This window comes from Aulonocara sp. 'chitande type north' Nkhata Bay, linkage group LG13, assembly GCF_057382095.1.
Source record: "Aulonocara sp. 'chitande type north' Nkhata Bay isolate Kocher_YH1m ecotype deep benthic linkage group LG13, A_spYH_male_GT1.1, whole genome shotgun sequence".
Lineage (NCBI taxonomy): Eukaryota > Metazoa > Chordata > Actinopteri > Cichliformes > Cichlidae > Aulonocara > Aulonocara sp. 'chitande type north' Nkhata Bay.
The window spans coordinates 29,964,199-29,990,554 of record NC_141356.1 but is presented as its reverse complement, the minus strand read 5'-3'; the positions used below and the strand labels follow the sequence as shown (position 1 = coordinate 29,990,554).

The window sequence follows — 26,356 nt, the reverse complement described above, 5'->3', positions numbered from 1 at the left end:
ACAATTTAGACCAAATCAAGAATAATGAATGCAAGTGAAGGCTCATCTCTTAGTAGCATAGCCAAGCCTAATGCATCTTTCTACCAGAGGAGTGTTAGTGGCATTACACGGCTTACCCTCTACCCCATTATCCTTCTCAAGCAACAGTAAGTGTGGAGAGAGAGGAAACGGGCAGAGTGACCAGCTACTCTGATGGAAATTGATAGCGCCCACAGCTGTGGATATTTCTGCTGTTGCTAATTCATATCTTCACTATCTCAGATGCTCACAAGACACATGCATGCTTTCCAGGCAAGGATCTGTTCATATTACCTTTTTGTTGTATCGCCCCGCTGACACTGGGCACCTCAACACAGGCAGAGACCAGAATAGGTTAAATTTAACCCTTTAACTCAAAATAGCCAAAAAATATAATCTGTTAATTCACTGATATCTTTGAAGGCAAAAGTTGGCAGGAGTGACATTAACCTTTGCCTAAGAGGTTAGATTTTGATTCCCACATTGGACTTATATTTTCACACTTTTAAGACATATTATATTTACACTTTATTTTACACTTTGTTGTCAGTGTTTGGTACCATTTAAGACATGCCTTCTCGGCAATATGTCATATAACACCTTCTTACAGTCAGGGAACGTACACGGCACTTGAAGGAGGCACAAGAGAGCACAAATACATTGGACAAACTTTAGGAGCTTAAAATATAAAAGCAGACAGATTTTGGTGCCACTGGATACAGCCAGGCTAACCTAATTCCAGTGTTTGACCTATAATCTAAGTAGCTGCTGGATGTACCATATTCTTTACTGGGCTGATACAAGAGGGGTGATGGTGTTGTTATCAAACCCTTTGTAAGACAGTGAGGAGGAAAATTTTCTGAAATGGTAACATTTTGAAAAGAACCTAATCAATCAAATTGTGATGTATTGTGCCTAGCTGCATATTTACTTCAGGCAGATGGCAGGTGGATAATATAGTCCAACTCAGATATTTCCAAAGAGATAGACGAAAAGAGAGGATTGTGCGAGCAGATGTGCTCAGGGGTCTCTCAATTCTTTTACATCTTGTGGACTGGAATGATCCAAGAGGATAATCAGAAAAGCTTATACAGAATTCTAATAACCTTAATCCCAGGGTAGAAGATATCTAGGATAGTATTACAGATGTAGAGTCAATCTTTTTTTTTTTTTTTTTGATGCAGGAGTATTAGTCCAAGCAGAGGAATTAAGAAATTAATGTAAACTTCAAGTTTGTGTATATATATATATAGGCTCAGCATATTTGTAACTTATTGCGACAGGGCTCATAGCTTCATGCTGAAGCGAGATATGCCAACGCTCACTACGCATCTGTTCTAAGAAAATGTGCACAGCAGTTGCTTAAAGAAACTAGTTGCCGCAGCTGCCACTGTTGACGTGTGGCAAATCCCTATCTGAAGAGTGGCTCTTAAGCTAAAGTTAGAAAAAAAAACATTAATAAAGTGCACTGAGCATTAACCACAGCTAAGCTCTTAGTACTGTTAACATTAAGCTACATCCTTTTCCATTATAAGTGGCAAAAAAAGACAAAACTATACAAAAATGTCACGAAGCAAAAGTGTAAACCAGTGATCTGTTCTGACTGAGTTACCATTTGAATCCCATTTTTCTTTAATTTGTAGTTCATATTACATTTTGTTTGTTTGTTTTTTGGACTCAAGAAGACGTTTTAAACATTATGCAGACTGCCTCTTGAACTTCTACACATGATGTAGACTGGATTACCATAAAGATGGGTTCATTTGTGCAACCTTTACTCTCTTTTGGGAAGTGATGAAAACTCTCCCTGAAAACTGATTTGTCTTCCCTCTATCGCCGGAGTGATGGATTTCAAATTACGGCGCAGCACTTTTGCCTTGTTTTTAGCATTTCAGCCGCCGCTCGTGACTGACGACACCCAACCAGCAGCATCAAAGGTAAATTATGTTCAAAGTGAAAATATCATCTACAGTCTGGAATCTAAAGAGTTTTGCTTCTAAGCAGTTTTATTCCTGCATGAAGGTGAGAACCAAGGCAGAGATATGTGATCAGTTTTGCCTCTCTCTCTCTGTCTGTCTGTCTCGGCTCACTTATTTTAAAACCGTGGGACAGGGTATATGGCCTCGGGAGAGGCAGAAGTACCCTTTTGGTTCTATATCTGTTTGAGGGTGCTCAAGTCATCCAGACTATATAGAAAATGCTATGAATTGTATTATGGAAACTGAAATATATTTTTACACCAAGGTATTAAAAGGTCTCCAGTGGTGAAAATAAGGAAAAAAATATATGTGTGGAACACCTCATATCTGCAAGATCTCATACACATATGAGATAATATTGCATAATCAGGGTAGTGATTGCATGTCAACAAAACAGCAATATGTTATGCATTTTATATACTGTAACTTCCATATGCCAGCTTAATATGCTCCTGTAAGAAACATGTGGTGTAGCTCAGTTAAACACAAGTTTGCATGTGTGGGTGTCTGTGTGTGTGACATGGAAATTTGAATGTGTTTATTTGTGCTGTAGGATGAATCCCGTTAAAGGAGGAGTTTGGTGTCAACGAATTTCACAAACACCCTTTGACAGTCAGGAGCAAATGTATTTAAACAAGGCAAAAATCCTACGGGAAAATCCCTCTAATCTTTTGATCCCGATATCTGTCTTTGGAGTCAGAGACAGCAGTATACTATTAATCTGCTTTTGTCTGAGTGAAGCTGCAGGAGGCCTCTAGACAAAATGACACTTTCAGAGATACAGTACAGTCACATGTTGGGTTTTTTTGTTTTGTTGTTTTTTTAAGCAATGACAGACATGCCCGAAAGGGAGTGATCACTCAAATTACAAATTCATCTTCCTATGAAATCTATATTAAATGTGAACATGAGAAAAGCTGCTGAATTCTTAAACCGCATTTTCACATTGGGGCCATTAATATAAATCAACTGATCAAATGATAGTGCTGCTTTTCTAGTCTCAAACGCAAGCTTCTTTTTGAATACATTATATTTGCTTACTTATATTTTTCCATTTGCATTTAAAAGTATTTTTATATGGCTCGTCATAAATTCTCATACGCACCTATCTGCGCATAGATGTGAATGAATCGCTGTTGTTGTTTAAAGCTGATCAAAACTGATGTCAAATGAAGATATTTGCCATATTAAGCCAGTACTGTGTAAACAAGTATATTGAACTGAACTCTGTCTGGACATGCCCAAAAACAATGAAGGTATCACCAAGTCTTTAATCATAATTTGCACATTTGCATTTTCTACCACTACAATCTTCTGGTCTCATTGATTTATTTTGCAGTGTACCTTTGCATTATTGTTAAATACTCAATAACATGCTAGTTTTCAATCAAGTTACCCATTATTGCCATGTGGACTTCTCCACTCCACTGTTGCTTTCAAAATGTTAATTTTTTTCAAGAGGATACAACTTGGCTCAAAGTATGCAGTACGGGCTTTAGGCGAAAAGTCAAAGCGTAAAACAAACAGAAACTTCACTGTGAATTTATTGAGTTCCTCATCCAGAAGCAAATAGATAGTGTTAAAAAGCTGCCCTACCTGCTGCCACAGTGGCCCTGGCATAGAGGGCAGCCAGATTTTGCACTAAAATATTGCTCAGCACCAAAACACAGAAGCCTATCCGTCTTCAAGTAGTATAGACTCAATGACAGACCAGACCAACTCTTTAGTAGCTTACATTGTGTTTATCACCAATCCAAGGTGCCTATACATCCAAACCTAATTAAAGGGTAAAAAGTTGTTGATAAAACTCATTGTCTTTGTCTCTTTGCCAAAGACACAACTGCTGCTGCTTCTTCTCTGCTGAATGGGTCAACCCTCTGCAAATGGCTGTGCCATATCGATGCATTATTCACCAGTGCAATCAACCAAAGCAAACACTGTAATTACATTAGGACTGCAATAACAAACACAAACTGTTCTAAAGTCTCGGGCAAGAATCTCGACTGTAGACATTCACATGCACCACAAGAGCTTATTCCCAGTGACGTTACAGCAGGTGATAGTCACAACTGTCATATGTTATGCAAAACACAACCTCTGGTGTAACCACGGGATAGAGCCACACATCTGAAATCTTTCTTGGATATTTTAGTAGACAATAATATGGCATAAACGAGCATAAGACAGATCTAATCCCAGAACCAGTGTCATTTTTATTTTATTAAAAAAAGGTTCAAATAATGCACAAATATGCATTTCATATAAATTAACCTGTGATTCAATCGACTGAAGGAAACTAATTTTAATTAGACATTATGTTGATAATTAAACTTTCCAGATCAGCACAGACAGTTCATTAGAGGTGGTACAGTATTATAAACACAAGTAACGTTGAGCTATTTTCAGTGGCTGCAGACAGACTGGGATCACACTATTACCTGTGGGAAGATTGCCAGGAAAGGTTTCACTGCCACTGCCATGTCTATCCAAGTTATATCTTGGGGATGAACCTGGAAACTGAAATACTAATAACCAGGATTCAATTTTAAGGTAAAAAAAGAGCTACAAAGAGTGTGACATGGATAAAAAAAAACAAGCAAGCAAAACATATTGTGCATCTACCTAAATGAGCATGTGAATAGTGTATCTCCTGCGTGTGTTGTAGTACTTTCCTTCTGTAATGAATCAGTAATGCACAAATCTGTTTTGACACTCTTGTTTTGGTGAATTAAAACCGTCACAGTTGATGATTGTTCAAAAGTCAAAACAGGTTTGACATTATTTCAGTTACTGTAGGCTACAGTCATTTTTGGTACTGCGCCATCCTGTAATAGAAGCTTAATAAATGCGCTTATGTTTTGTGACTGTTTGTCCTATAAGTGACATTAGTTTCAAGGATGTCTAACTATATTTTCACCTAGAAGCCTAGAAGCAATGCTATCAGCTAAAATCACAATATGATAGTGCAAGGCAATCACAGTTACTCACTGTACCCGGATAATGTGACTTATCTTTTAAATTACATAATACACAAAGTGACAAACAAAATGCTGTGCAGTCTTACTTGGGGTCTGCCCTACTTTTTTTCTTTCTTTTTTTTTTGTACCAGGGGAGATTTATGGTTGGTTAATGTACGATGAGATAAACAACATGATTCCATTTTATCAGGATAAAATATGGAGCTATGCAATGCAGCTATGTTATTTCTTTAATGAGAAACAAAAAGGGCATACTGACCATCGAAAAGTGCATTTAAATAATTGTTTCAACCGATCAAAGGGATTTGTGTTTGTGTGCGTGTGTGCATTTGTAAGTGTGTGAATTGGAGAGAGAGAGACCGAGGAGAAAGAGAGCAGGAGAGAGAGAGTTATGTGCACACTTGTGGTTGGACAGAGGAGAGTTGACAGGTCCGGTGGCAAATCCTATAATCCTTTCATCTGATCAAAGTAATACAACAGCTTTTAGATTATTTAATGGAAGGGTAAATTTTAAACTTCAATGTACTTTATAGTTAAATCCATGTATGCACAATAGGTAAATTTGCAGAAGCTTTAAGAACGAATTTCGATATGTTAGTATATGCACTTTTATTTCTGTGTGTGTGGATTTTTTTTCTCAGAAGTGTTTTTGGTACAGTAGAACACTAGCTTCAAAAAATATTTTAAATCTCTGGTGTGATTTAAAAACTAAATAAATAAAAATCTTGCACACATTTTCTGCTGTGGTTTTGACTTACCTCCTCACTAAAACTCAGAATGGTGAGGAAGCAAGAAAGAAAGCATGTGTGTTTAATATGGCTGGGAAACATTCTCTGTACTTGCCACAAAACATACTATCCTGCAAAGGTACAGTGCAGCATTCTTTATTTCAGAGGGACTTAAGTAACACAAGTTCATAGAGTTTCAGCGCAGTTGATAGTAGGAGTTAAACCTGAAGCACTACAGTCATTTTTCACTGCAGTTAGCATTATCAAGTGTTATATGTAAGTGTGCTTACAGTTAATATAAAATGAGGTCAGCATGGACCAACAGTAGTTTAGCTATCAGATAGTAAATGTCAAATAATCCTTTTTTTCAGGCAAACCTGATATTTAGACTTTAAGGTAAAGGGAGATTTTGTTTGTTTGCTTGTTTTGTGGGATTTTGTTGAGTTTTTTCCTCTTGATGTGATACATCAAAAGCTAACATTTTTAGCTCTTGAACTCATATGTGAGGGAAATGTAGAAGTCAGTTATTTTACTTTGGAGCTTCTTGAGACTGAATAATCTGTCATTATTTATATAGTATTATAGCTGGCCTAATCAAATTTTGATATTTAAAATGAAACAATAATGCATAAATTAAAAAAAATAATTTAAAATGATGACCTCACATATAGTTACTAGCCAAGCCCATAAGGTCCGCAGACCACAACTTGAATGTTTTAAGTCAGTTTTACTCACTTTGGCTCTCAACAGCTGCAGGGAACTGGTATAAAAGCTATGCTGAACCCAGTACTTGCTCAGCAGCAAACAGAAAACAAAGTAACCAGTGAACATAAAACAGAACAATTTCTTCTATTTGATGGTTAGCCAGAAACATAACTCTAAATGAATACCGAGGCTAGATCTGCAGAATGAGTCATTATAAAGTGTGTGGTAAATTTTTGCCAGCATAACTAGAAATTGTGTTAGTTAAATGCAGATTAGCCATTAAAGGCATCAGGAGAAATCCAGGTGTTCCAATCCCATTCTGGAGTGCTTGACAGCCGGTCATGGTGATGGTAGAGGTTTGCCTTGAGGGTTTTCAGAGGTTTTCTCTATGAAAGGATGTACCTGTGACAAAGTCTGCATAGGGACAAGGCGGCGTTAGATAAAATGTGGACCTTGCATCTATTTCCATCAATACTACCTAAATTATTATTATAATGATGTGTTTTCACTATTTAAATATTTATTGCTTAAATGTGCTTTGTAAGAAGTCCAAATAAGTATTGTTTGTTTTATGAAATTATTTGTTGTTTATAGACCTGCAAAACCCCAGAGTCCTTCAAATTTCACAGATTTAATAAATCTAGCACTAATTAAAATCATTAAATGCTTATGAGTAGGTATATTAAAGCATTCTATATATATTTATGCAAAACCCCATTCACAGAGACTTAAAAACCAATTGGCGACCATCTGGCAACCACTGGTCACAAGGCAAAAATGTGTATTCCCTGACTGGATGCAGGTGGTTACTGACAATCACTAAGAAATGATTGTTAAAACCATATTTATGCAGAACTAGACCACATGGTAACCACCTGTTGCTAGGGAAAATGTGTATTCCACTGACTTTTGGCAAGTGTTCACTGAAGGCTGTTGATAGTCACTAGCATTAACTGCCTCGACAAAAACCTCCCTGTGACTGCTTTGGCTAGTAGCAGGCTTCTGTAGTCACTAGCAGCTTGCACAGAGGACAATGGATTCGTTTGCCTCACACTGTCTCAAGTTTTACTACTGTTCAAGGAGTAAATGCAGAGTATTTGCAGATAAGTCGGCATCTTACATCCAAATAATGGGTGATCACAGCAACCGCAAGGAGGTTTTTGGTGTAGCACTCTCTTTGCAACCAATTTCATCCAGAAACAGCTAGCAACCTCCAAAAACCACTTATTAACTCACATCAACTGCTCTCAAGCCCTGTGTGACTGAGATCTAATCGTGTCATTAAGGTAAGATTGGTGGAGTAACCATGGGCTGGCTGGCTTGGTATCTGGCTTCCATGTAACCCTCGATGTTGCCACCACTATATAGTACCAGATCAATGGATTCACTATAGACAATATATTTACCTGATGATGTTGTGCATCTGCTCTTGAAAAAACCCTTTTAAAGTCATTGTTATAATCATAAAATTATAAACTATACTTTGTAATAAACGGTGTGTGCTTGTAGCTTCAGGGCTTCAGTTCAGTAACTTGCAGCACGAATATACACTGTGGGTTATAAAGTTTTGAGACATTGCCTATAAAAAGCAAATGTGATATTCTGCCATCCCCTTCAAGGTTGTCTCCTTGTGCAATGATGCACTGCTTCCAGTGCTCTGGCTTAGAGCACTTGCTGGAAGGGCTTGTTAGTGTATATTTGCAATTTCACCATGAACCTCAAACTATGAATGAGAGCAAATATCAAACAAACAGTATCCAACATCACTGCTGACAAGTTATTATCCAGAATAAAATAAAGACAGTCTTCAAAGGAAAAGACTTCAGTCACCAAGTCCTCAAAAGGAGAATCAAGTCAATTGTCAGTTTCTTTGTTTGCTGTAAATTTGCTACCCAAGGTAGGACTGCCTATAACTGCCTAGATTATGCTGCAGCACGCTGACACATCTCAGGGAGAACTTTTGGCTCAAACATCTGCTTCTTTCTCCCTAAAATTAAATGTACTTTTCAGTGTTGCAACTTTGACACAGTGAGCGAGGTCAAGCATGACTCGGAGATGTACAAGCAAGTGGTCAGAATTAGCTGCTCAAAGGGATTACATTGAAGGGAATAGCAAATTCTCCATTCAGGACAACTCGTGAATTTAATAAGTTATTTGTTATTATCCCTGCTCTGCAATTAAAATTAGAAAATTAGTAGCCATCTATCAAATCAAAGAGTTTTTGCTTTCAGCTTTTATTTTTCCTTTAGATATTTTCCCCCTAAGATACAGACACACTTACTAGACTATGTTCACCCCATCAAAGCCCCTGTATGGCTGTATGTACAACATATTTTTAAAGGATTTTTCATTATTAGGAAGCTTTCAACTTGTCACTATAATCACTCTGATTGCTACTGCTGCGATATACTTAATACACAAACATCTTTCGATAATGGCTGCTCATCGCTCATGCAGCTCATATAAAAATAAACAACACAAACAAGTAGCTATTGTATGTGTATAAAACTATTAACACCAGTAGCCACCCTGCTGTGCATATTAAAATCTCTTCCCCCGAATTCTCGACTAATGAGACACTTACACACACACACACTCACTCACTCACTCACTCACACACACACACACACACACACACACACACACACACACACACACACACACACACACACACACACACAAAGAAAATATAGATGTATTGTATAAAATTATCAAACACAGTTTTAAAGTAATTATTTAATCCCTAAACACTGGAATATGAATCTGTAAATTAACCACATAGATCAAGGAATGTTAGATTACAAATGAATCCTTAAGGTAGAATGAAGTGGGTTCATCATCATTTTTAATTTATATAAACCATTGTTTTTGTTTTTAAAGATATTTAATGATTTGTTTTGCAGGGATTCTAAAATACTGCATTTGAAGTCTCCATGTATAGAACTTCCAAGTCCCAAAATTCCAAAAATCTGGCAAATTATACATTAGCCTTACAAATGTTATGTGTTGGGAGTTTTATAAATCAACTCTTCCAATAAATACCAATAAATTTGAACTTCAGAGATAGTATCAAGCCTAAACTAAATTTATGAACGTAATTTCTAATTTGCTAATGTATTACTTTTTTTGTTAAAGAGTTGTATCCTGTGATAAGATAATAACTTTAAGATTTAATCAGTGCCCATGCATTTTGTATAAAAGAATCCCAGCTTTCCCCAAGACGGGCCTTTTGTCAGGCTGCATCCAGCATGAAATGAGAAAAAAATATGGCTGCACACAATCGCTAGCTTTTCGTCAGCTTAGGGAAACTGAAATAATAAAGCTATTTTGAATTCACAGCTCTTTTTGGCGCAGTAGTAAGAAAAATGGTCAAAGACACATTAATAAACCCAAATGAGAGATTCCCTGAATAGATACTTCTTTTGGATTCATTTTTAAATTTAAAAAAAAAAAATCTATCTATGTACTGAAATGTAATTTACAATACTGCAAAAAAAAAAAAAAATTAATTAAAATTACAGCAATACATAATGACACTGTTACAATCAAAGAATTTTGATTATAGACTGTAGTCTGCTCTGAAAGAAGCAGAAAATGGAACAATAATGACATATTTCAAGATATTCACTGTCGCATTCTAATTGTGGATCTATTTGTATTTTCTTTCTGCAGCACAGCAACACAGCCAACACTACTTGTCATGGATTTAAAGTAGACTAAATAACATTTACACTTAAATGCCTGTTAGTGAACTACAGCAATTATTCAATGTGTCGGTGCATGTGGTTAGTGAAAGGCTATACTACTTCTTGTTTAATTAACACCATCTACAACATCTACAAGACCCGATTAAAGGGAAAAATAAAACATTGTTCACAAAGCATGGTGCTATATGAAGATGTTATGTTTGCAATTTGATGAGAATATCTTATGTGGCAGTAGTAAGTTTTCCAGTAGTGCCTTAATAAGCTCATTGTTAATAAAAGATTTATGTGCCTGAATAAAGATACATGATCTCATGAAATCTACTGTAAATTAGACGTGAGTGTCATTACCGTATTTAAAATAGGTTAAAATAGGTTCAGATTCATCTGTATTTAACTGAGCATGACGAATAACATTAAAAACAGTTAAAATCCCTCCCCCATTGACTGACCAGCAAGCATCCTCCCCCTCAGCATCACAATAAGCTGCCAACCTGAGGGTAGCATTGCACTAAATACTCTGAACACTCATACGTTTTCCTTACAGACTAGACAGAGTGATAGTATTCTCGCTACCTCAAAGAACCCTGTGTTCTCTTTGTCTATCAGTTTGCACGTTCTCAAAACCTTTTTATTCACCTTCATTATCCTGCTGACTTTTTAGCAGTTAGTATTAATAAATACATTTTGCACATGGTTCTGCTAAAGGTCATAATTCAGTTATTTTACATTTGCAATTTTATTTTGTGTTTTCTCAAAAAAATCATATGGATACAATGATTAGATACTAGATCGAATATACTCTCATCACTGGAAAGATTTATACTGTATGCATTCAATGATGTCATTCCTGTTTACTCAGTCAGGCACATAGATGATTACCCCTGCTCTTCCATTTGAAAAGTATGTCATTGGAGATCTTTCATAGGTCAACCAATCCCTAAAGATCTATTTGATAAGAATGGCAGACACCTTTGGGGATGAAGAACACCAGAATGTTTTGCTAATGAGGCCTAGCAGGAGATTCAGTCTTTCCAAACAGCTGTATTGCAGATCAATGGCACACATCATACGACTAAGGAAAACATATGGCTTTAGCCAAATAGAGGAAGGGAATGCGTAATTTTATGGAGGATAGTAATTGAAACAGCCAAATTATGAATAACTTCCTGTTGACTGTAAAGGCTACACTGGACACTTTGTACTGAATGTATGATTCAGATTAAATCAAAGCCTTACCTTCACTGCAGTCCTTTCCTTGGAAGCCTGTCCGAGAACAGTCGCACGTTGGCTCGTTGTTAATTAAACTGCAGACTCCTCCATTTAGACACATGTTGGCTGTACCACAGAGGTCATTTAAGACACCCTCACTGTTAATCATTACAGACTCCGTGTTGTTGACCTTTATGTCTGTTATCCATCCAGTAAAAGGCAGCTGATCCTTGACCGCAGCCGATGTCAGACGTAGTGCAACAGATCGTAATTCCGGTGGTATTCCACCAACAAACAAATGGCTGAAAACAGTCATATCCCGTCTTTTAGACTTCACCTCCACCCACTTTATCTCATTGTCCACCATTAGGGTAGTGTTCTTAAAGTTTCTCCTTATAGTGACTGTGTGCCATTGGCTGTCATTGACCGCTGTGTCAGATATAACAGTCGCAGGCTCCGCACAGAAGATGGAGAATCGAAGGCTGAGTTTACCATTCAGTATGAGGAGCTCTAGAAAGTCACAAAATCCCTCATCATCAAAGTAAACTAGCAGCCCATGGGAACTCCTTGTTTTCATGTTGAAGCTCATTTCACTTTCGCAACATGCATTCCACACTGGAAATCTAGCCCACTGACCCTCAGCACCTGTAAATTCTAGACAAGTGCCTATTTCTACAAAGCAACAAATGAGCAGCCCAACCCATATAATATGGGCAACATGTGGCTTTGGTGAAATCATTGTTTGATTTCAAATTATGTGGGCTGAAGTTAGGACTTACAGAATTCAATGTACTTATAAGGACTTTAGCTTAAGGGGAAAAAAATAAGCTGGGTTGACTGTGAGATAGTAGACTGGCATGTAACTGACTGTCTACATGGACATACAAGTGTAAACTGATGCATTGTAAGACAAAAGATTAAATGCTACAACTCTAATATGTTTGCATATCAACAGGCTTGGCCAACACTTGTATCCTGGAGCAAACACCATTACCTCATACAGTCCAGGCCACTGGCCAAACCTCTCACTGTTGTCGCCAAAATAGTTTGAACTGTTTAAAGGTCCTCTCTGCCATGGTTATTTAGAGCAAAGGGACAGAGATTCAAATATCCACTGGGCACACTCGGTCTGATTTATGTAATTACGGAACAGTCCCTTCTGGTGCCAGTTAGTGTGTGCACGGTTTCACTTGAGTTGAAATGGCAGCTTTAATCTTCATGTTCATGCCAACATTCTTTGGCGGGTAACTGGAAGCCTTGCTCAGGGCTTTTCACCCTGCATTCTCTGTAGCAAAGAGAAAAAAATGCCATATGGAGCCACGTTGGCTGATAAGCTCAGCAAAAGAAGCAGTCTGTCTGTCAAGGCAGTCCCCAGACTCAAAGCTCTCTGCAAAAGAAAAGCAAATTTAATGTAGCATCAGTATTTCACCGTATCCATGTCCAAATCCACTTTGGTCAAAGCCTTAATCAAAAACCAGTATTAATGCTGTGATAAGGCAAAAAGCACAGCTAGTCAGGGACTTATATCCAGTGAGGCCTTTGTTACAACAAACACAAGCTATGTCATTAGATTAAGATCACTAGGGCTTTCCAGGAAGCAAACGGCAGCTCTTGACAATATCAGAGAATAGACACATTATTTGATCTTAATGACCAAGTAGGAAAACAATATCTGTAATATTCTCGTTAAAATGCAGTCCTTTCATAATGAAATAGTCACGCAATCTAAAGAGAAAAAGAAATACGAGTAAATTATAATTTGTGATCTAAAGAAAAAAAGATAGAAAGAAATCACGCCCAGCGGTCGGCATTAATAAAACAAATTATAAAGAAAATCTCGGTCACGCAAATAAGAAAATAGCTGCCTTACGTCGTTTTTTCTTTCTCTTAATGAGAGTATTACTTTTGCTTGTAAGCGTTAAAACTTCTGCAATCGTTTTATCAGCAGCATTCCGATATAGGCTCCCCTGTCCAGTTCTAATTTGAAGCCCTAACAAGAGGAAAAAGTGCGTCATTTGATGCACAATGGTCGGTCTGTGTAAGTCATACCAGCCGGGCTTCCACTGGGTCTCAGTCAGAACCCAGAAAATGCTCTTCATACTATGTGCTTTGTCCCTATTTTTCACACGGAGTTTGAGCCAGATCCCGCTTTTCCTTCAAATACCAAAAGGAGCAGAATAATGCAATAAAACGAAAACAAAAATAGTTAGTCGATTCTAAAGGTCCGCAATTAGTTTGCATTTCAAGTAAAGAAGATGAAGGGGGGGAAAGACACTCTAACCACTGCACTCTAACCGCTGCACCGCTGTAGATCTGATTTACTTGCCTGCACTTTCCACAGACTGGAGCATCTTATCAATAGACTGAAACTGTGATGAAGATCAGTACGGCGTGTTAATGATCATGCTTAAACTATTAGATAGCATAATCCTCGTCTGAACTGATATATTTTGCCTTTTCGCCGTCATCATCTCATCAATAACATGCCCCATATCCTGACATTTGCCATGCACGGCAGCTGCAACGGGCTCACTATAATAAGTGTGTTATTTTATGTCCATGCGGCATTTTTATCGAGTCGCTCACAACTACAACAATTCTTCGGTAAACAATATGAGGCGCCATTATTACCTTTGCGCGTGCACCTTTACTTCTACGGGACCCTTAATAGTTGTCACAAGAGAAGAAACGCGATTTCATGCAAGGCGCCGCGGACTGAGCTCCTTTAAACCAGCACTGTCCATATTTTGTCTCTTTGAAATCCAATGCTCCAAATCCTCTTTAGCGAAACCTTCACATCAAGATCTGCTTTCAAGTGAATCGCAGCATCAGCCAGAGAGACAGAGAGAGAGAGAGAGAGCGGAGAGAGAGAGAGAGGGGGGGGGGGTTAGGAGAGAGAGCGAGAAAGACGGGTCCACTTTCACTCTAACTCCTAAAAAAAATCTCACAGGTTTAAAAATTACCTTAAATATTCAGTCCTCCAAATGTATTTTCTGCTAATAAAAACACAACAGAACTACAAAAAAAAAAAAAAAAAATCTAACCCACGATGTGGTTAGTGGGAAGAAGCGCGGGGCGAAAATCCAGTTATCTTTGTGGAAGAGAAGGTGCAATCTGGTTTCCCTGTTGAGCTTATCCAGCGACTGTCAGGAGCCACAGACAGAGAGTATCACGTGTCTCTTCGTGATGTCTACCGGGGAGGGGCTGAATGCAGTACCGTGGACAGCGCCTCTGCCTACACAAGCATCCATCCACGGACATTTATGGCACACGCAACTTTGGAGCTAAACCTCGTGAAACAGATGCGCTTGATTAATCGACGCGCAGAAGCGGTCAAGGATGGTTTAGACACACGAAGTGATGTCTTTAAAGCAAACTAACCGTGTGTATATGAGTGTGTAGCTTACAGGCTGATCTTAAAATCGATTTTTTTTATTGAATTATTGCTGCGGATCAAGCGTAAAGATCGTGAATACGGCTAATCAGGGGCTGTCACTTTAGTTGTTATTAGTAGATCAAACTGAATCCGGATCCAGGGGTGTTTAATGCTCATTTATCACGCAGCAATTCAATGTACCCTATCAAACTATTTCATCAAGTAGCTCACATTCACTTTTTTATGCCTGTATATTTCATTTCATTTCATTTAATTTATTTATTTATTTATTTATTTATTTCACACTTGGTACAACAGATCAAACAAACCAACCACACTTTCTATCAATAAAGCACTACAACCATGTGTGAAAAGGAGCAGGAAGAAGAAAATCCACATATTAAAAGTCCACTGTACGTGACGTCGTCTACTGTATTTTATATTGTAATGGAAATAGCATTTCATACTATTTTTGAGTTCTCTGAGTGAAAGCTAAATATCTGTTTTGACAGTTAAGCTGATATAATAAACCAAAAATTCTAACGATGAATGTCCTCCCTGACAATAACTACTGAAAACACTATACTGCTGGACACTGGCAACAGAGCAGAGTGTAATTGCTGGTGTGTAAATTACAGGCATGCTAGCACTACAGGTTGTTCTCAGTGAGGCACATAAAAGTTGAAAAATGAAAAAATAACCACAAAAAAACCCCCTGCTCAGTAGCAGAAAACAGTAAAGAAAAGGTCAGGCATAGCTTAGAATTACATCTTATGAATGTGATGAACAAACATGATAACATTTTTCTGTTGATGCTTGTCTCAGCAGGAGTTGTTGTAATATATTTACACCTAACTGGAGGGTATTTTTCTCTCCTTTTCATAGGAGTTGACGTGTATGAAAATACAAAGAGCTCAGTGCAGATGTGCACTCCTGATTGTGGTGGCGGCCCGCTAAATCTATAGCCCTTGTGACCCTAAAGAGTAGACATTGCTAATGCATTCTGCACCAAGCATGCCTGAAGCATGTTCTTTTTTTTTCGACACAAGGCAAGCCACGCACAAGAATTTCAAGCCTCGTGTCTGGTGCAATTCTCGTGCAATCAGTCTTTTAATTCATCAGTGAGACGCTTTCTTGGGTGTTTCATGTGACCGGTAATCTCACACAAAAGCAAAGTGAAAAGCAATAAAGGTGTGAAATTGCATTGTTATCCTTCCACCTTCCTTTGAAAGCATCAAACTTTTTTTTTTGCACTGTTTCCCCAAAATCCCAAAAGCATTTACGTGTATCTGAGACACTGAAAAGTTTAAGGTTGTATAAGGATACGAGTGGGCCTGACTGGTGATGGGGTGCAGATAACTGGTGGGTAAAGCCACTTCAATGGCTTTTAGCATTTTGGTCATATATTGCTATTTTTTTTTTTTAAATTATTGTCTTTATTTATATGCACACTACTATTCATTTTCAAAGTTATAGCTGTCTTAAATACGTTACAATAAAGCTACCACTACATACATCCCAGTAAACATTTTGGAACTAGATTGTTATTAAATTATGACACATGACTTACCACATTAACAACATAATTTGAAAAAGTACATTTAAAGTTGCACTGGTCTAAAGAATGTTATTTGAACCCAAACCTGGTCGCTGGAACTCATCCTCAATTTTACAAGAGCAAAAAAAATGTCACGGAGAATGGACTATGTCACAGCAGGATTCAAGGTTTACCAAAAACTGTTGAGGTTACAGCATCGTGCGGGTACTGTGATGACAGACGAAGGAGAAAAAGGAGATAGTGCATTCAAGATTAATAGAGGTTTAAGCTTTCTGGGCCATGCACCAATAAGATAAGAAAGCTTTTGGTTTCATTAATAATAATAGCTCACTTTCTGAAAGTAATCCAACTGCAAAGTTCAAAAACAAACTGAACACTAAAAAAAAGTTATTTCTTAGAAAAAAATTCAGTAACCTATTAGTTTTGTTAAGCTTTACTCTCAGTTTTCCTTTTTTTTAATTTGTTTCTGTATCCATTCTTCTTTCCCCACTGCTGCATCTCTTTTTTTAATGTAACTGGATCTCAGGAACCATGACTCACAGCATCCAGACTTTTAAGATTAAGGTTTTGAAATGTCACATACTTCTCAGACATGAAAAATGTAACCAGTGGGACAGATGGTGTTGATATGAAAAAAAAACCACTTTCCATTTTACCGAATACGCTAATCCACCTGTTCATATTTCTTAAATTCTCTTGGCACAAAATCACTTAGCAACTGAAATGTATACTCTGAACCAAACATCTCTGAATGTGAGATTTGTCAGAGCAGTTTAAGCACTATAGGAAACTGTGAACTTATCACTGCATCCTCTTTTCTATCCACGGGCTTGTCGAGGTTTAAAGATACAGACGTGCAGACAGAAAAGCAAAAATCAAAGGTTTAAAATGTAAAGTTCACGAACCAATGGAAGATGTTGCGGTGGTCATCTTTTATATACAGTCTATGGCGTGCGCTTACATGGGCATTGTTTTGAAAGCTAGAGCTGCACAAGTACAGGTAAAACGTCAAACTCCACAGAAAGCCCTGGATTCAAACACAGATGGGGCATGTGAGGTTTGAAAGTTAACCACTGAGCTAATGTGCTGTCATGTTAACAAATGCCAAAAACACATTAATATGCAGATATCTGTTCAAAGAGATGGAACACCTCTAATCCAAACTAGTTAACAGTGTCTGCAGCCTCAGCCTTTGAGGATTTGATACAACTGTGTGCAGCCCTCTTTTCACAGAACAAACCAGTAACTGGAAGTTAGAGGCAAGTAAAACAGTTTTTCCAAAACAGCAGCAGCAACAGTGATCCCATAATGATGAGGTCTCAGACAACTGTGGAAAGAGAAACGCATATCTGAGAACAGTACAGTAAAGGGAAAAGATTAAGATGGAAAAAAAGAACAAAAATGCAAAGAGGAAAAAAAGTGCTATTTGAGTATAAGGCATTTTCAAGAAAGAGGCAAGAAACAAGAAAACCAGTCAACAACCTTTGTGAGCTGTACATCAAATGAAAGGTTGCTAGAGGAACGTTTAACAACATCTCTAAAATATTGTGGAAAAAAATTTGTGGTTTGTTGCTAACAATTGTTTTAATATTGAGTAGAAAATCTTAAATAAATTTTAAATAAACTTGACCACCTGACCTTTTGACATTTTTTATTAATAGTAATCTCGACTCATCAGTTAACAGTTGTGTTCTTGTAAACATGCACATTACTGTCCTCAAAGATCTGAGGAGTGCTGTTTATCTGCCAGTAAAGATCAACACAGACCTTTCCATGCATGTAGTGTAATAACACCTTTATATCACGGTATTATTTCTTAGACTGGATACTTGGTTGGCATTACCTCCGTCATCATATAATCAGACTGATTAGCTATCCCATAGGCCAGAAACCACATGCTTGCTCTTTCACATATAGAAAAAGAGTAAAACAGATTATCTGTGAAAAGCAAACAGGTGCATCTTTTTAGGTGACTATAATCTTGTAAGACGAAGATTGTTGCTTCTTGCTTGTGCTAGTCTTGTTAGACTTTTAATTCTCTTTATCATTAAAAACTCCTGTTTTTACCATATGGAATACCATGCAAGGTAGATAATTCACTATCAGGTCCTGCACATGCACACAGGTGTTTTTTTCCCCCTTGGATGGTAAAACCTCGTCTGTAAGAGGATGTTGGGGGGTAAGTATGATAGATAAAGATATATGATGAAATTAGGGATGATGCAATTTAATTTAGCTTCTCCAGTCTCAGATTTCTGGCATCATTGATGCTGGCTGTAACAGTCACTGTTACAATCATGTCTTTATGGGACACTTTATTTGTGTAAAGGATGTAAGTAGAACCACTCTAACTGTGCAGTGTCTAATTGTGCAAAGGAGATCTTTGCAGGTCATTGGTTTGTCACATAGATGCTGAGTCATTATATCCTGCAAGACACCCCCACTGAGTGACCTCTTTTTGACACTTCATCAGAGTGACTTATGAATAAGGAAGTCTCCTCACATGTGGAGCAAAACTACTGAGCCGGTATGTAGATATAAGGAACCAGAAGAGACATCGAAATAAAGAAATCTGTGCAATTTATATATTTATATATAGTAATTGTACAACAAAATATGCATTTGTGAATTCATTTAATAATTAAAAAATATATTTTATTTATTTAAAAATTACTAAAGGAATTTATTATGTAATAATTTAATAATAAAAAAAACTTTTTATGAATCAGTATTATAAATTGGGTTAATAACCATTAATCAATACTTCAAATCATAAAAAAAGAATGAGATACTATTGGATAAAAAGAACCTAATTTCAAAAAATATTTCTGACATTTAAAATGACCATTTAACTCCTTGAAAATCCATATTTCCTCACTCCATTAACCTTTCAATAAAGTTGAATTCTATTCTATTCTATTCTATTCTATTCTATTCTTTCCTGTTAGCTCGCAGATTAGCTAATATATTAGCAAATGAATTAGCTTTGGGATTAGCTGTCATATTCCGAAATCGTGAAGCAATGCAAATTAGCCATGCAAATTAGCCATCCAGTGCAATGTAAGGAGCTCCCTGATTGGTTAGACAGGCACAGGCTGCATGCCTGGATTTTTCTACACTGAGGTTTGTGCCGATAGCTTTGCACCGCTAAGAAGTGTGTGGGTTTGTACAGCTTCAGTATTTACACTCTGTCAAACATGGATATATGCAGTATGAAGGGTCTCAGTGAAATGGAGAGCTAAACCTCCAAGTATACGTCTGTGGACCTGGACTGGCCACTTGTTGAAGGTAACATGCTAACATGGCTAACGCTAGCATCACTGCATATAGCCCTGCTCTTTTAAGATCATGTTACTTTTGAAAGTATTACATTGCAGCAGTACAAGCTAGCTACCCTTTTAGTAAGCTAAAGTATTCACAAATAAAGCTTGAAGCAGCTCAGACTATTAGAAGCAGCACTGAGCCCTGTTACATTCATACACAGTGTTAGACCAGTGGCTGCAACCTACAGCCTTTAAACATGATTAAAATGATGTCTGTAAACACATCAGTCCAGATGTTACCACATTACTTTCTGTTAGTTAGTGTTAAAAGAATTGGGACAAGGTGATTAAAATAATTGCTGTCAGTTCTTTCATTCCTTATATTACTGCCCTCTGCAGAACCTGGAGATGACACTATTGATTTAACTTCATTTGGTTAAATATGAGCGTGCACACATTCATTCTTGACTGGACATAGATGATGATCAAGGTCCACGTGCACTTTTATTTTTATATGCTTGCTGTGTTTATTAATGCAATTTGAAAATTAATACACAAAACTTGGATGTTTTATGAATTCATCAAATCCCAGCCTCTTAACACAGTATGCTAAATCTAAGCATTGACTTTCCAGTATATTCCAATGAGTATAATTTAAGCATTCACTGCACCTACAGTACCTACACCCAGTCAAATGTCTGGTAAAGATACAGATAATGAAATGAAAGCATTTATCCAGTTTGGTACTTTTCTCTGTATGCCCTGCTTATAAACGCCCTAAATGCTGTGATATATACAGTAAATGAAAATCATTTTGACAGAGGTGATAAAGTTATTAAATCACTGCTGATGTTTTGGTTGATGTTTACATTTTCAAATGATTTTTGTGTGTTGACAACATCTTGGGACTCCTCTAGGAGATGAGGACACACCCACATCTGTTCCATACCATAGTCATGGAGGATGTTACGGCTCTGAGTCAGCTTTGTGGCATCAGACACCCACACAGGAAAATCAGCGCCTGGACTTACGCAGGAGAGATTGCCTCAGCGATGACTGACTCTGTGTCATCGACTTTACCTCTTAATCTCTTTCTCCTTTAAAACACAAAATCACTCAGAAGGAGTTGTGTACATTTACTAAGAAGGAGGTCTGTAACTTGTACACATTTGTGATTTTACTTGTTTTATGAGTTATATTTAAGAAGAGTAAATTATTCATATAAATAGTTTGTGTTATTTATATGAAAAGTGTTTTTCTTTTTTATACACATATCATATCATCATCTTATCATCTTATGATGTCCACTCTAACATGAGTTCACTGTATGAGTTCAGTTTTAGTCTTCAACTCCCAAGAATAGCAGCTGGCTCAATCATCTTTTTTTCTGTTGATTGACAGAAAGTTTACACTGGTTTTCTTCTGAGAACTGCTGCTAAGGCTGAAAATAAGAGAAACGCCAACTGAAAAAAGTATATATATTAAAAAACCTCTTGATGGATGAATTACAAGCAAGGATATGCCCAAAAGTTTAGTTCCTCTCGCCTTTTTTTTCCGTGGAAAATTGTTTTATCACTCATCCAAGTAACTTCTTCAGTCTCACAGATGAATGATAAAATGTTTTTCCACTGAAAACCATTGTGTACAGTTGAATTCAATCGACTTTTCTGTTGATTGAATCAGTGTTAGAATCTGAAATGCTCACTGAAGCTGCGAGAAAACAAAGGTTCTTGCAATATAAATGAAACCGACCCCTTTCACGAGTGTTAGTTCTATAACCGATTACAAATCGTCCTCCTAACTCCCAAACTCGTTTGTTGTTTTCTTTTTTAATTTCTACTTTTAGTTGGGCCTTGTATGTATAAAAACTAAGGATTACCTTTGAACAGAATGGGTTTATCTTGCAGCACAACACAAACTTGCCATATTTTATCAAATTTTAAAGCGCTTAACTGAGCAGAATGAAGGTGCAGAAAAGCACCAAAGTGTAATTTCTGCATATGACACATGGTCTCAGACAAATCATACAGGACCCACCTTTTTGTAGCTTGCCATCACCAGTGTATGAATGTGTGTGTGAATGGGTGGATGACTGGATGTGTGAAGTGCTTTGGGGTCCTTAGGGACTAGTAAAGCGCTATACAAATACAGGCCATTTACCATTTTTTCAAAGACTCTAAACTTTTTTATTATAAGTTGCTACAGCTGTAGAAAAGGGCAGATTTCTGGCTGACCTTAATCAGTGGTCATTGCTCTTGCTTTGGAACTGCTGCATGGAGGATGTAATAATGTTTATGATAAGTGGTAAGGTTTGTGTCCTTGTCAGGATTAAAACATCCTCAGCTTCCAGGTTGGGAAAAGTGGAACAGAAGATATTCAAATACATCTCTCCACAGATGCTGTAACAGTGTGTTAAAAACACTTGCAGGTGAATTACATCACTGATTGACATCCATTTACTTAAAAGTTGCTGATCAGTGAATAGCTGGAATATATAGTTTATAATTTCAACAGTGTACTGTATAAAATAGAACCATATATGCCAGATGTGGTCAGATGCTTGTGTGATTTTCACAGAACCCTACAAAACTGTTTTTATTGAGTTTAATTCTTTTTTGTGAACTTTGTGAAGTATTTTTTAATGGATTAATAATTCGTTTTGAAGAATGTATTAATAACTAGTGTTTTTTAAACTGAATCATTAAATAATAATCTTTAAATATATACAATAAAAAAATTTTGTAAATGGATTTACAAATGCATATTTTATTGCACAATTCAGAATTCTTTATTTTGATCCATGTGACTCTTCTGGTCTCCTGTATGTAGATGCCCAAAATCTCTGGCCTGTTCAGCCATCATTAAAAAGAAACACGTGGAGGACAGAAGCAATATTAGGTTTTAAATTAGATGAAAGTATTACCAATTATGCCTCAAAACATTGTGAAATTCTGCAATTCCATTTCACAGAAAACACTGACTTGTTTGGAGTCTGAATCTGGTTTGGATCCTTTGTTGATCACGTTTTCTTATGCTGCAATAGCTTGCGTTCAGTTAAGCTGATTATGAGAGTAAAGCAACAAGTGTGTGGTTTTGGATGACCAGTTTGACATCAACAATTCACCTTTTGTCTTTTAAAACAATCTTTTAACTTTACTAATAAACAGTGAAGCAGCTGGAATCAGGCACAGTGGGCAGAAAAAAGAAATTGTTAAAAAAATAAATAAAAAAGTCGCAACTTGTCTTTTTAGTAAATGTATCCAACACACAGAAGTCCTCATCTCTCTAAAGTAGCTACTTTTTTTTCATAAGGTTTTCACCACTCACCAGCTGGGACCATTTTTCTCTCCCTATTGAGAGCATCTGTATCCCCGAGATTAAAGCTGATTGAATTTAGAAATCTGTATCATTACAGTTATTAGATTAGGAGAGAGGGAAAAGGACACTGCAACTCTGAATTTCATTTCAGAGGAATTAATGAAACGTAGGAGTGTGGACCACAAAGAGCTGGTCACATGTACAGCTTGGATGAGATTACTGATTGTATTGACTCTTACATAATGACCCTACTGAAGATGCATGAGAAATGCATTAACATGCCAAAAATCTGATTAAAAGCGAGATTTTAAAGCCTGGCCCAACAGCCTGGAACAAATTGCCTCTCTCCTTATTGACATAAGATCCGGGGATTACTGAATCAATGGATTTCTGATTCTTGCTATTCTTTTTGCATTTTCTGTATTTAAAAAAAATACTTATTTCTTTTCCACAGTTGACAAGCGTTCCAAAGTGTGAAATTAGATTAACAAACATGTGTTTTATTAATCCAACTTTCTGATTCTGTGTGAAGATTTCTTGGCTCCTGTGCAACAGGGTAGAAAGGGAACTTTGTAATGTCCTTCTATTGAAAATGTATCTCTAATACCTGGATTATGTGGTTGTTAAAACGACACCACTTTTACCTGTGTGAACCCCATCACCAGTCAAGAGTCACTTATGGTCTTAATATTGCACCAAGACATCAGTACTAGTGCAACAGTATTCTTTAGTATTTCAAACCTTGGAAAAGCAAAAAGTGTGTAATAGATTTCCAATACTTTGAAATGTCTGCATTCCAAATGCTGGTGTCTAAACACGAGTCATTAAAGCCACATTTTCACCACAGGCACCAAGGTCTAACTTATGTTCAAATAAATATTATACATCACACAGCAAAAATAAACCTTCCTGTTCAGGGGATGAGTTTTTTTCTTTTTCTAAAAGTGCTGAAATTCTCACCAAATATTATGTGGAGAAACAGCTGTTGCTTCTTCATGCTTCATTGGACTAATTTGCTGAATCTTTGCAGGTGTTTCTACTGCAGTGGAAATTAAAAAGTCCTGGGACTAAAAGGATGGAAAATCGGTTTCCGAGAATGTTAAATTTCCCAAGAAACACACACATGGATTAAATCATGTGCAGAAAAATTACGTGGCTTCAACACTTTTTTCAGCTATCAAATCTAAAAGATTTAGTCTCATTATCCATGTCATTTATTATGAATAAAACACACAGCTTCAAAGAATACTAACCACGTGCACTGGTGTCAACTATAGCTCCTTTATGACTCTAGTTTAAATGTATATGTAAAAAAACAGCTTTTACATATTTTTAGAGTATCTTGTTTCACACTGAATCCAATATGAGCTGTTTTCCTGATCTCACGATGCTAGTCCAGCATCTCCCAACAATTTGTGCAATCTCTCCTGAAAGGTTGGGTCAGTAGATCACAAAAGATCCTCTGAAGCAGTCCAAGACTCCTTCTCTTACGAAGGATGAAAGATTGACTTTCCTCTTCCGAGTCTTCAGCCGCTGTTATCTGAATCCTTCATGATTACCATGCCATATGCATAAGCAAAAACGCAAGCAGTTGTTTACTTTCAGCATTAATTTGCAATCATGTGTGCATAAGAGTGTGTTTTTATCTAATTTGTTCATATTTCTGTTAAATAATGGATCCTGATAAAAGAGTCCTCACAGGCATTAAACCTTTGCCCTGGTCATATCAGCAAATAGGTATCAATCATCTGTGGAGAATGCCATATAGTTCCATATTTTTCAGCTTTAAAAATCACACAACTAATGCTTTTGACATTATAAAACTGAACAGGCTTATTTTTGTACCAAAGTGCATCATTACTGCCTTTAAAAAAAAAAAAATTCACTTTGTGCCAGTCTGTGTTTCTTGGACCTTTACAAGGTTTAATCAAAACTGAACGTGATTCAGTCTAAATTTATTCCAGACTTTACTGAACAGTGAATTTTAAGACAGCTAATCTTGGTTCATGAGATCTGTATGTGCTGGAAAGGGAATTACAAAGGAGCATCTATATCACTGGCCAATATCTGTAAAGCATATGATAATGTGGAATAATATTCATTGGAGTGCAAGCTGGTGTGAAATGGCCTGATAAGATGAGAATGTTGACACACCTGCTGATCACAAATAGTAATCCCGGCATTTTATGGCAGTTTCTTGGCCTTATCATTAGGGATTGTCGCTGCTATTGACATAAACAGACTTCTTACTGAATACAGGCCAAACTCTCCTAAAGTAGAAAAATCGCCTTGAAAACCTTCCAATTTGATTTTTTAGTGACATTTATTTATACCACTTAAGTTTATTGTACGTGTAGTATACCTACTATATGGGTGGCAAAAAAAATTGTTTTTTAACTAGTTATAAATGACAGTAATCTGTAAGATATTACCACTGTCAGTCGATGCATTAGCATTGTCAAGTGTATATGCACTGGATTCAAGATAGTAGTTGTCACACCAACAGTGGCCGTGCTGATAAAAATATAGGCAATAATATGGTTTTTAAAAATTGCGCACATATGTTATATATTGTGTTTCAGGGTAGATTATAACAAGATAAACTAATTTCTGTTACCCTGCAAACACGGGGATTTCGATTTTCTTTTAAAAAAAACAGCAAAACTCTTATAACAGTATTTGAAGATGTTTAAAGTAGTGTGCTATGGTTACGATTCGAATACATCCCCATGGCAGCAGTGTAACTGGAGTGTAGTCATAAGGGGCCAGCCAGGCACACACACTCACACAGAATCAGTGATTAATGGGCACTGAACTCTGTTGTTCTTGTGCTTAAAGATTTCTTGTCATTCACTTCATTAAACAGTTAGATGAAGTAGTTTTTCAACAGAATTGCCGAATGCACCTTGCTGGAGAAATTTTCATTGAGTACAAGGGAGTATAAACACAAAGATTTCATGGATGTATAAAAGGCAATACAATCAGATATTTTTCTCTATATACTGGCCATAGTTCTCTAAACTTAGTCTTTATTCTTTTTATCTGTTTAGTAAAAACAGATTTGTTACACAATTTTAAATAAATAAATGTTGGTGACCCAGTGTTTCTTTAAAACCATTGGAAGTTAATATCACACTGTGATAGAATCTAAGGGAACACAAATTAACTTGTTGTTTATTCTATGTTGTTACTATGTTGTTAATTTTATGAGTTAATTGAGTGAACGCTGATTTTCTTTTGGTTTGCTTTGTTGTTTGTTTGATTGTTTTCCCATATAAGCTTTAGAGTAGGATTCAGTAAAATCAGACATTAGTTGATCCTGGATCCTTTCAGGGCCACTACAGCCAGCATAGCTGAAATAGCATTCATCTGGTGGTTGCTGTTGTGAAGCACAAGCAAGACCGTGACCATGAGGACAATGACAGCCATTCAATGGAACCACAGCATTACCATTAGAGCAGTTCAACTCTTTGTACATCAAACAGCATGTTACTGTCAAGACTAACATCAGGCAACT

The 26,356-nt window shown here is 36.9% G+C and overlaps 1 protein-coding gene across 13 annotated transcripts in view; it reads right to left on the bottom strand.

Annotated features, from left to right (window-relative positions):
* Positions 1 to 14,478, bottom strand: part of LOC147316365 (neurexin-1a) — a 278,541-nt gene extending 264,063 nt beyond the window's left edge. For 12 of the 13 annotated variants that reach the window (XM_086259802.1, XM_086259805.1, XM_086259812.1 and 9 more), the window contains exons 1-2: positions 14,288 to 14,478; positions 11,352 to 12,711 (exon numbers count right to left, since the gene is read on the bottom strand). In XM_086259802.1, coding sequence (XP_086115928.1) covers positions 11,352 to 12,063 — 712 coding nt within the window. In that variant the 5' untranslated portion in view covers positions 12,064 to 12,711; positions 14,288 to 14,478. Of the gene's footprint in view, positions 1 to 11,351; positions 12,712 to 13,955; positions 14,129 to 14,287 lie in introns of those variants that run through there. The other variant, XM_086259803.1, reaches the window with a different exon arrangement.
* Positions 14,479 to 26,356: the final 11,878 nt, after the last annotated feature.